General features: G+C 47.8%; 1 protein-coding gene across 2 annotated transcripts in view; it reads left to right on the top strand.

Moving 5' to 3' along the window:
- The window catches only part of RAI14 (retinoic acid induced 14), a 138,526-nt gene that overhangs the window by 91,431 nt on the left and 35,017 nt on the right, over positions 1-12,078 (top strand). For both annotated transcript variants that reach the window (XM_083154994.1, XM_083154992.1), the window contains exons 4-7: positions 1,682-1,770; positions 3,640-3,704; positions 7,413-7,470; positions 8,830-8,900. In XM_083154994.1, coding sequence (XP_083011120.1) covers positions 1,682-1,770; positions 3,640-3,704; positions 7,413-7,470; positions 8,830-8,900 — 283 coding nt within the window. The remainder of the gene's footprint in view (positions 1-1,681; positions 1,771-3,639; positions 3,705-7,412; positions 7,471-8,829; positions 8,901-12,078) is intronic.

Below are 12,078 nucleotides of genomic sequence, written 5' to 3'. Positions count from 1 at the left end.
ACATGGTGAGATTTCCCCTATATTTCTATTCAATTTGAATCAAAATTGAATGCTTTTAGCAGCATTTGATGCGTGTTCACGTTTAGTGGAAATCAAAAAGATTTCAAGACTATGGGGCAGATTTATTAAGCTTGGAGAAGAGATAAACTGGAGATAAAGCGGAGAAAAGGTAAAGGGAGATAAAGCACAGCCAATCAGCTGTGTTTGAAACAGACAGTTGGGAGTTGATTGGCTGGTGCTTTATCTCCTTTTACCTTTTCTCTGCTTTATCTCCAGTTTATCTCTTCTCCAAGCTAAATAAATCTGCCCCTAAATACTTTAGTCGAAATTGAATCGAAATGTATATAAAATTGAAATAGAATTGAATTCCACATCTAACTGTGTGTACGCACTATAAGATGGAAATATAAAAATATGATACATACAATTACACATATATAAAATATATAAAAATAAAAATATAATTAAAGAAATATCTCATTGGTGTGAATCAATTAGCAGCAAATGACTCTTGTTCTTTTAGAGGTATAATTAGCGACAGTCCCGTAATAGGGTATAAATTATGCTGATAATTATATTACCATCCCATGGCGCAAGTTGTTGTGTTGGCCAATTCGGTAGATAGTGACGGTCTAGGGTTCAGTTTGCCTTATGATTTCAAAGGCTCAAGGGTCCTGAATCGAACGTCCTCCTTTCCTTCTTGGATAATTAGGGATAAACTTTGAAACCCAAAAAAGTGAATGTCCAGGATGATTTTTGGAGGTGAACGTCTCAGGATATAGATGAATCAAGTCACTTGTATGATGGTGGATGGAACCAGCAATTGGGGATCGCTCAACGCGTTTCTCCGGAACCTCCGCCTTCCTCAGGAGCAAGTGACACTTGGACGGGGGAAATAGCAGTGGGGCCCTATTCAATGCTGTCTTTACCCTCAGCATTGAACAGGCATCATGGCCGACTTTAAACGCCGCCAGGCCCGTTCTGCCGATACCGGCTGCGGATTGTCGCGATCCCGGCCGTATGTTGACAATCCACATCCTTTTATGCGGACACACCCCCTTTTTCCGCCAATCGCCAGGCGGGACATTGAATCCCGCCTGCCGATTTGCTGTCGGGCAAACCGCAAATGAGCCAGGATCCCGGCTGTCGGGAGGGACAGACGGCCGTGATCCGGGATTGCATATCCCCTTAATGACTGTAGTTGCTGCTGTTTGGAGCAAGTACTCTATAAATCAGAGCATTTATTGACCCTAATATACTTCTAAAATAAAAAGAAATGTGGATGTAGACAACGATAGCTGTTTTACTGCCCGCTTGAACAAAAAGTTATTTTATACGTGCTGGTGCCGCCCTTCCGCAAGGCCGCAGACCAGACCAGATTTCCTGTCACCCAAACCTTGGCTTTTACGGAGCCCACAGTGATTGCGGACCAGCGCGAGGTGTGGACTTGCTGTGCAATATATGGGAGCTGCACGACACGTAGACGTCTCAGAAATTGCTGTTACTACTTCATCTCGGATCCTTTTAAACACAGCACAAAAAATCTGCACTATTGGTTCTCTTGCCAGAAATACATCTGTGGAGAGAGACTTGTCTCCTCCGTTCCTGTCAGGACTGACAGCTGGAGATAGATCCCAGCTACTGTACATGATTGTAAAATGAATTTGCGTCTTGTTTTCAGGTTCCATCTGGCCGCCATGAAAGGGAACGCGGACTGTCTGAGGGTTATGCTGGCGCATGGTGTCGACGTCTTAGCGCAAGATCTCTCAGGTACCGTCATTTTAATTCCGGTTTTAAAAATAGTCTCTATGGTAACATGTCAGCATTCAGCGGATCATTGGCTGCGGTATCTCATACAGTAATGTACTGTCCACATTTACCATGCTGAGGAGGCTGTACCAGCCCTGGCAAAACCCCCCTGCCCCCCCAGTTATGTATTATAGGGTGGACTGTGTTTAGGTCGACACCTAACGGTCAACTTGTGCAAGGTCGACCCAAGCAAACGGTTGACACGAAAAAAAGATCGACATGACTTTTACAGGGTCTTTTGGGTGTCAATGTCGACATCCCAGCACATAGACCTCAATTAGTGTAACGCGTACTCCTGCATGGATCACTGGGCTCGACATACTTCAGGTCAGGTGCCCCTCCCTCTCATGTCAACCTTTTTAAGTGTCGACCATTGCCAGGTTGATATTTCTCAATGTTGACCTTTTTGAGTCAGACCGAGACATTGTCGACCTTTCATTTCAGGCCGCTGCTCCTTCCTCCCGCATTTATGCCTGCAGCCTGGAACTGCCTGAGAAAGCAAGGTCTACGCAGTGGTGTACGTCACCAGGTGTGGTGACTCCCGATGTCCTGTGTATCCGAGCTACTCAGTGACCTAATCTGAGGGGGTGACATCATAACATTAGAGCACCCAGTGTGGTCCGTTCCCCAGTTAGTGATGCCACAGGCTCCCTCTGCACATACGCAGAAACTCTGGTTGCCCCAGGGCATTCTGGGAGGGATCCACGTCAGATCCCTCACACAGCAACGCTGCGGAGTACAGCCCAGTGGCTTTTATGGGGTTACGAAGCCCCGCTGGGAGGGGTTTTAGTACATTTGAAAATGCGGTACATCTCTACTACACCTCGCCCATGGAGAGAGAGTTCTCCAATGTTAACCATTTAATAAATAGCATTAAGTACCGCAGTAGCCATTCTCTGGTGCTTTGGCTCATTGCGGCTGATATAGATCCCTAGTGTATATATATATCAGTATCAGACTGTAGTTAGCGCCGAACCAGAATGTAGGACCGTTTTATCTTTTATTTTACGGGCTTGTTGCAGAAGTTTCCCAGTCGTGTTCTCATGTGACCGTGTATTATACATATATACATTACGCTATATGTGACAACTGGCGCACGAGCGATGTACCGTATTTTGCGGGTATTTTAGAACCGGAGCTTGATGGTGAGTCTTAGGCGTCCCTAGTCAGAGCGGATCGCTAGAAATGCTGTCACCCACCCGGGACACATTTACTGCTCACACGGACAGCGCACCTGGTGACTTTTATATATACGCCATGTCCTGCACTAGTAACGCCAGTTATTTCTAAGCCACGGAACGGGCAGAGGCCAAGGGGGAGAAGAATGATGGAAGAGCTTCTTCTATTTTAAAGGCTTTACATCAATACAGATTAGGAAACTTATATCAGTGTTTGATCTCTATGTAACTATGGGGGCATACACATGGGGAGACATTTTAGCCTGTTTTCTAAATGATCTGACTAGGCTTAGGTCAACATGGCTAGGGTCGACTGGGTTGGAACGTCGACAATGGGAAGGTCGACATGAGTTTTTTTTCTTCCCGAATGTTGACATTGCCACCGTGTAATTAGTCCCCTCGCATAGCTCGCTACGACCTTTTGACTGTCTACCTTCCCATTGTCCACCTGATGCTTGTGTTGACCGTCCAACCCTGGCAACCTTAATATGTTGACCTATTACATGTGTCGATCTAAGCCATGTGACCTTCAGTGGTCGACCAATGCATGTCAACCAAGTGTCATTGTTTTTGTGGAATTGTATCATCAATCGTTTTTATTGTATCATCAATCGTTTTTATTGTATCATCAATCGTTTGCTTTTCCTTCCAGGACACAGTGTTCTGCACTTGGCAGTGAAATATAACCACATGGAATGTGTAAAGGGACTCATACAGGTGAGCACGCCCTTATGTTACACCCGCTGCACTACTCAATGATAACGATAACCCAGAGACAATGCGCTAGTATGGGAAAGCGCTGATTATATTCCCAATGATCGGTCATCACCATATGGTCGTCATAGACAGGTTGACACAAGCCAAAGGTCGATTTCTTTATATTTTGGGATTTTATTTTTTACTTTGCCATCCACGTGAATTCTGATTGGGAACGGTAACGTGGCCAGTTCCAAAGCACGGCGAGCGAAACAGAATACTGATGGCTAGTCCACGTGCTCCAGTGTCCACATTAACAGCAAAAAAAAATGTGGAAACCTCAAGTGTCGACCTTTTTTCCGTGTCCACCAGTTTCCATTGACGACATTGTGCCTGTCCACCTTTTTCTGGTTGAACTAGACACTGACCCGCACCTGCGCTGATAGGAGGAGCGTGATGCTCATTGGGACCTATAGTAAGGATGGTAGCCCGCACTACAGTGAGCACAGCATTGTTAATGTATGCTGTAGATACTACCTTAATGGGCCTTATTCATTATGCTGTCTGACAGTGATAGGATCCCTACTTTAGTTAATCAGGGACAGGAGGTGGGGGGGGGGGGGGGTGCTACACTATTCTGAAGGTGCCTCCAAGTGTACATATAATTACACAATATAGCATACTAGTTAAAAGCCCGTCAAAATGCCGGCTTCTGCAATGTGCTTTCACTTTGAGCTGTGACCGTTTTTACTTTCACTTTTAACGGTGACCGTTTTTACTTTCACTTTGAGCTGTGACCATTTTTACTTTCACTTTTAACGGTGACCGTTTTTAGTTTCACTTTAAGCTGAGGCAGTTTTTACTTTCGCTTTGAGCTGTGACCGTTTTTAGCCCACAAACCCTCCACCACCACCCATCCCCGTCGCTATCCATATCCAGCAACTCTGAAACAGTTTTGAATAGTGTCCCTGCAAAAATTGCTTTCACTTTCTGTCATAAGGAGTCGTTTAGTCTGTCGGGTGGCCTCTAGTGGTCACTCACCGTATTCACCTCACAGAGGTGAGGCGTAGTTGGGTACATACCGGCAGCACGGACGGTGTAATGGTTAACATTACTGCCTCAGGACCAGTGATCTCATGGGTTCGTTTCCCACCATGTCCCTTACTCCGGGTACTGCGGAGTGTCGTCCAATGTCGACCTTAAGCTTGTGTCCACCTTCTGTCAATGTAGACCTGTGGTACAGTATGTGGAGCATTTTTCGGTGTTGACCTAGCCACTGTTGACCATTAGTGGTTGTGAGGGTAGCTAGCATTTGTATTGATTATATAGCCGTTACTGTCTCTCGCTGTAAGAAAGATTCAGGCGGAATATTCGTTTTCCAGAGCACAGTGTCCTGCGCCTGTATCAGGCTTTTAGCAAGGTTTAAGAAATCCGTAATACAGGATGTTCTCAGATTCATATCTGGCTGCGGCCAGATGGAAAGGTTACACGTCATGTGGAAAGACCTTGAATAAGTACATTTTAACTGGTATATCGCCTGATTGAAACAATAGATAACATGTATGTAAACGATTTAATAATAGCCAGAAGGCCAATACATGTTTTAACAGTCATACATATAGGACAAGAGTGTTCTAGTGTTCATCCATAATTCTTGCTGCAATGACACGTAGTTATTTAATTATGACCTAATAGCTTTGCTGCACGTGTAAAGTATATGATTGGATATTAAAATGAAGCTCCGATGTGATTGGATGGAAGTCACTTTACCCCTAGACTGTACTTTTTGGTGTATAATTAAAGCATGCCTGGAAGCATTCAGAAGGAACAGAGCTGATGCACTTCAGTTTCAGGGAAATCTCTCGAGCTGAATCTCCCAATAGGAATCTCTGGCAAAGATCTCTCCGTGTGTAGGGCCCTCAAGGCTTGTACATTTCCGATGGCTTCCTGTTTCTCCGGCTAGCCGTATTATTTCTTTTCAGAGTTACTAAAAAACATCGAAGGGAGTTGATGGAGTACCTGTTCCAACATGGTCCAACTAGTAACTGTTCTCCTACACATTGTTGACCCCCTATACCAGCGTTTCCCATCCTTTTTTCTCTCCCGTACCCCTTGATTAGGCTTTTCACTTATGGGTACCCCCTCCTCTCAATTTTGAAACATCCACAGTATTTATGAGCGGTGTAGAAGTGAGCGGTATGCTGCTCCTTATATTAAGAAGTAGCGGAGGAGTAGTGTGCGGTCAGGAATCGGGTCCTTCTGTGTCTCCCGGCCTGTAGGATTAATGCCGCTCCTTCCTCCACCCGTGTCAGTGGCGGGGCAGATGATCGCTGATGTCTGAGGGGAGCACGGGTAGCTCTGATTGGATTGCTGGTCGGGCAAAAGCACAAGGAGACAATGTTGACGCTGCAGACGGAACTGGAAGTGACGCAACGTGGTTAATTTCCACGGCAATGGGAGACTTCTTCCCGTTGTTCCGCCATTACCAAAATTATTTTCAAGTACCCCCAACTGGTCTGCAGAGTACCCCCAGGGGGTACTCTTCCCCAGTTTGGGAACCACTGCCCTATACCATAACCCAGGGGTGGGGAACCTTTTTGGGGCCAAAGGCCGTTTGTATTAAGGGAAAATGCCTCGGGGGCCATATATTTAAAAAAAAAAAAACACTTACAAATTGCCCGCTCCGGTGGCTGCCGCAGTTTAAGAGTCGCCGGTCTGTGTGGTCCGAGCTACCGACCTCTCGCGAGATTTCCCCTGTACTTGACTCCCTGCATAGCCGCCGGGCAGGTGGGCTGGACCCGCGGGCCGGAGGTTCCCCACAGCTGCCATAACCATAGATACAGGGAGGGCACTAGACTGGACACCCTGAGTTATGAGTAGTGCTACCTTGCTGAGGATTATAGTCCCACACGCAATGCGATAAAGATGCCGGTGCATTATTCATTTATAATGTACCAGTAAGACAGGTAAAAGAAATGTTGGGTAAGGAGAAACCTGCAGCTGGGAGGACGACCTCTGTATTTGTCATTGCAATGGAGAGGAATACAGAGCACAGTATGCAGTAGGAATACGTCTGTATACTAGATAAACTAGAATGTAGATGCTGGATAAACCAATACAATGCAGGCCATTTACCAACCATTTCCCCCATTCATTGAATCCACTCTGGCAGAAAAGTAATTTCTAATCCTCCCCATATGATTCTGAGCTACTGGATCCTCCTTTATCTCCCAGCAGCTGTTCCTTTGTCCCGGATTTCTGACGTGGGTGAACCTGAGAATAGGCTATTTTGGCAGCCTCTTGCCAGCACAGTTTAAGTTCAGATTGATTAGACGAGATGCACTAAGCCTGACCCTCCTGGAAACGCACGAATTCCAGGCATGCCTGCACTGAGCAGGAAATGACAATGCGAAGGTCACTCGCAATAGTCTCCATGGCCGAGGGCACGGAGAGACCGGTGCTGTCCTACAGCCAGATGGTTTTAGGTGCAGGATACAAGTTCTATTACTGTGGAGTAAACTGAAGCTTCTAAAAAAAAAAAAAGTTATGTTGCCCATAGCAACCAGTCCGATTCTGTCTATCATTTTATGGGATGTAATCTGATTGGTTGCTATAGGTGACATCACCTCTTTTTACTTTTAGAAGCTTTAGTGAATGTACCGCTTCATGTCTTATTTCATGGTTGCATTGTGTATTTCAGTAATAAAATAAAATCTTCTTCTTCCACAGTCTAAGTGTCCAACAGATTGCATAGACTTCGCTGGGAGAACGTGTGTGCATTATGCAGGTATGTGTTCTAGATCCCACGGGCCTTTGTATATGGAAGAACTTCAGGAGTAGCAAAAACATGTTTCTAAAATAAGGGTATTTATCAATGATTATTATCTCTGTTGTCTTGTGTGTGAAATACAGCACTTATTCCTGCTGTTAAATATGTTGCTTAGTGTAGGGTACACACCAGGACGACCCGCTCACGATGCACATCGTGAGCGGGTCGTCAGTGGCTCGTCCGACCCGCTCACGGTGACGCGGGGGGGGCACGACCCGCTCACGATGTGCACCGTGAGCGGGTCCGATCCGATGGTGACCCGCACCCGGCTGTATGGTCGTCATTGAGATCCTACCTGCAGCAGGTAGGATCTCAATAACGACCGACCGACCCGCGGGACCGAGCATCGGATCGGTATCGGTCCACACCAGGACAGAAAAGGGCCCAATCAGCACACAATCTACATCCAATTGGTCGGAATTGGATCTAGATTGAGGGGATCGGGCCCTAGTCGTCCTGGTGTGAACCCAGCATAACAAACCTTGTCGGTCATTCACACTGAGGGTCATTCGGGTGCAGTTGTTCTACTGAGGGTCATTCGGGTGCAGTTGTTCTACTGGGATACAATCATTACCTCGACATGCATTGGGTCGACTACTGAATGTCGACAAGCTTTAGGTCAACACCTAAAATAGGTTGACATGGCTAAGGTCAACACAAACATTAGGTCGACAGTAGGAAGGTCGAAAGTGAAACGGTTGACATGAGTTTTTCACAGTTTTTTTGCGGAGGGGGGGGGGGGCACATGTGCCAACAGGCGGTATTTCATGCCCTACCATCAACTGCTGCATGGTGGGATAATAAAATAGTGTGCCGTGTGCAGCAAGGCACCGTGCCTGTAGCATGGCGAGCGATGTGGTACACTTAGACCAGGCATGTCCAAACAGTGGCCCTCCAGCTGTTGTGAAACTACACATCCCAGCATGCCTTGCCACAATATTAGCATTTCCTCATAGCAAAACTATGGCAAGGCATGATGGGACCTGTGGTTTCACAACAGCTGGAGGGTCATAGTTTGGACATACCTGACTTAGATGGCCAGAAGGTAGCCCGTGCAAAGAACGCCCACTGCGATTGCATCATTTGCATGTGACGCTGCATGATTGGAGAATCATGGCTGACCTCGTCACTCATTGGCTGCCAAGCAGAGCCTGAGTACCTCTGTAGATAAGGAGGCGGAGCTGATCTCCCGGGACTCACAGGCCTCCAGTAGCAAGTGTGGTAATAGCTTGTAATATAATCTCTGCATTATTATAAATCATTTTATACTCAAAACCTTCCTACCCTGTATACATTATTGTCCTATTGATTTTTCAGCTGCCATGAACCATCTTCCTGTGCTGCAACTCTTGTGCGAACACAAATGTCTGCTAAACGTGAAAGATTTGGTAAGAGAAGTGACACTTGCTGGAAGCCGTTATTATTCATTTCTGTATCTATGTAAATGGCGCCAAGCCTTCAATCGATCCCATTTAGCGTTCCATCGATCAGCGTACACGTGTTCTATCTTACATCTGCTCCTCGCTCTCTGGATGTGATGTAATAGTGCGGGATCACTGTGTACAGCAGGATTAGGCATTTCATAATGGCTTTAGGAACGACTGCTGAAAGAAATGTTTTTAAGCCTGTGCACTAGGGATCAGCTGGGAAGCCCATGGCCTACATTACTGATAGCGTCAAACTATTTCCAAACCGAAAACTATCTTTAGCAACTGTGTTTTGGAGCTGGCCCTGTCCAATCCAGGGGTGTGGTATAGCCGGATGATCTGTAAATTAACATTAGGGGAGTTGACCCTGGGGCACTTTTTTCAATCCCGGGATTCAGGATTTAAAAAATGCTCAATCCCGGGATCCCAGGATTGGCTTCCCGAAAAAAAAAAAAGAACGGCCAAGCCACCCTGCATATTTACTTACATGGGCGGGTGTGGCAGAGTGCCAGGCGGTACGGAAGAGAGCAAGGCTCGCTCTGCGGGCAGGAGCCGGGTGAGCGCGTGGTGCGACTGTGAGCCGGGTGGTTCGAAAGAGAGCGAGACGGGCAGGCGGTGGGGCCTGCGCAGCCTGACATCTGACCATGTCACGTTGTGCAGAGCCCTACAGCCAGGAACAGGAGAAGCAGCAATTGAGGGGGTGCTCAGACACTGCCCTGCATTAGACTGCGCATGTGCAGTCTAATCCCGAACTCCTGGCAATTTGGGGGCCAAATCCCAGGGATCCCGCCTATCCCGATCCCAGGATTGGCCACCCTTGTTGACATGCACAAGGTGAACACTGGAAAAGGTTGACGTGGACCCCCAATTAGTGTACTGCGTCCCCTCCTCCCCTCTGGTCAGGTTTCTGACTGTTCCCAGTTAGTTATTCAAAATTCCCTATAACTCCTGTCAACCTTTTGGCCATGTTGGCATACTGAGTGCTGACCAAGATCTGGTCTGTCAGCTATCCGGATACCCCGTACCAGAACTTCAGTTCTAGAATTGGGCACCGTCTATTCAGGGCTATAGGCCCCCATACACGCTGCGATATCAGCGTGCAATGCGATGCGCGCTCCCGCTGGCATCGCATTGCACAATACAAAAAGTATGTGCTGCACATACTTTTTGTACTGCCCGCGGATCGCTTTGCACACAAATCGCATGCAAAACGCTTGCCATCCAGCTGATAACACATCGCACAACGTGTATGGGGGCCTTAAGATGAATCCTCATCCTAATTTTCACATCGCACCTAATTACCGGGTTCTTGCCAATTCGACCCGGTAATTGGTGCATTGTGAAAGGACCGGGTCCCGCAAACCGGTAGCAACACGGCAATACGAACCAGTAAAAAAGAAGGTTTCTTACTGGTTCGTTGCTGTGTTGCTTTGCGGTTTGAATGGGTTAATCGGGTTGAGCGACCCGTTTCCCTTTCACACCAATGGAGGAGGCAGTGCTTGGAGCAGCGCCAGCTCTAAGCGCTGCCTCCTCCCCTGGCCCAGATGATGCTGCCCTGCCCCGCACTCGCATGATGCACCGCCAGATGACGTCAGCAAACCGGAATGTGGGTTTGGTGTCCTTCTTGGACATTCATAATAAAGACATTATGGGGAAATGGGAGGAGATGGAAGGAAAAGGGGGAGAGACAGAGACAAATAGGGGGGATGGAAAAGGGAGATAATGACCGGTGGAAGAGATTTGAAGAGAGATGTCAGAAATAGATGGATAAGGGGGAGGGTAGAAATAGAAATACTGCAACCCTGGGATCAATAGCTAGCGATACAGATAATCACAGGGTCCAAAGTACTTTTTTTATTTAGAAATAAAGCCTCTCGTCATTATCACTTGGAGAATTAGAACATTCTGTTCCCACATGATCATATTACAGCGTTCTAATGATATTGATGTAAATCCAACAGGCTCCTGTAGGAATCTGTGTACTGTTATAAAACCTCATATTATAATTCCAGATGTATCAGTCGATGAGGCGAGGTTACACTGTATCCCACTGTAGCGGGGGTTACACTGCATCCCGCTGTAGCGGGGGTTACACTGTATCCCACTGTAGCGGGGGGGTTACACTGTATCCCACTGTAACGGGGGGGTTACACTGTATCCCACTGTAGCGGGGGTTACACTGTATCCCACTGTAGCGGGGGGGGGGGGTTACACTGTATCCCACTGTAACGGGGGCGTTACACTGTATCCCACTGTAGCGGGGGTTACACTGTATCCCACTGTAGCGGGGGGGTTACACTGTAGCCCACTGTAACGGGGGGGGTTACACTGTATCCCACTGTAGCGGGGGGGTTACACTGTATCCCACTGTAGCGGGGGGGTTACACTGTATCCCACTGTAGCGGGGGGGTTACACTGTATCCCACTGTAGCGGGGGGGTTACACTGTATCCCACTGTAGCGGGGGGGTTACACTGTATCCCACTGTAGCGGGGGGGTTACACTGTATCCCACTGTAGCGGGGGGGTTACACTGTATCCCACTGTAGCGGAGGGGTTACACTGTATCCCACTGTAGCGGGGGGGTTACACTGTATCCCACTGTAGCGGGGGGGTTACACTGTATCCCACTGTAGCGGGGGTTACACTGTATCCCACTGTAGCGGGGGTTACACTGTATCCCACTGTAGCGGGGGTTACACTGTATCCCACTGTAGCGGGGGGGGGGGTTACACTGTATCCCACTGTAGCGGGGGGGGTTACACTGTATCCCACTGTAGCGGGGGGGTTACACTGTATCCCACTGTATCGGGGGGGTTACACTGTATCCCACTGTAGCAGGGGGGGGGGGCGGTTTACACTGTATCCCACTGTAGCGGGGGGTTACACTGTATCCCACTGTAGCGGGGGGGTTACACTGTATCCCACTGTAGCGGGGGGGTTACACTGTATCCCACTGTAGCAGGGGGGGGGGTTTACACTGTATCCCACTGTAGCGGGGGGTTACACTGTATCCCACTGTAGCGGGGGGGTTACACTGTATCCCACTATAGCGGGGGGGGTTACACTGTATCCCACTGCAGCGGGGGGGTTACACTGTATCCCACTGCAGCTGGGGGTTACGCTGTATCCCGCTGTAGC

This window comes from Crinia signifera, chromosome 1, assembly GCF_055691185.1.
Source record: "Crinia signifera chromosome 1, ASM5569118v1, whole genome shotgun sequence".
Lineage (NCBI taxonomy): Eukaryota > Metazoa > Chordata > Amphibia > Anura > Myobatrachidae > Crinia > Crinia signifera.
Note: the sequence above shows the minus strand (reverse complement) of the source record. Positions and strands in the feature narration are given on the sequence as shown.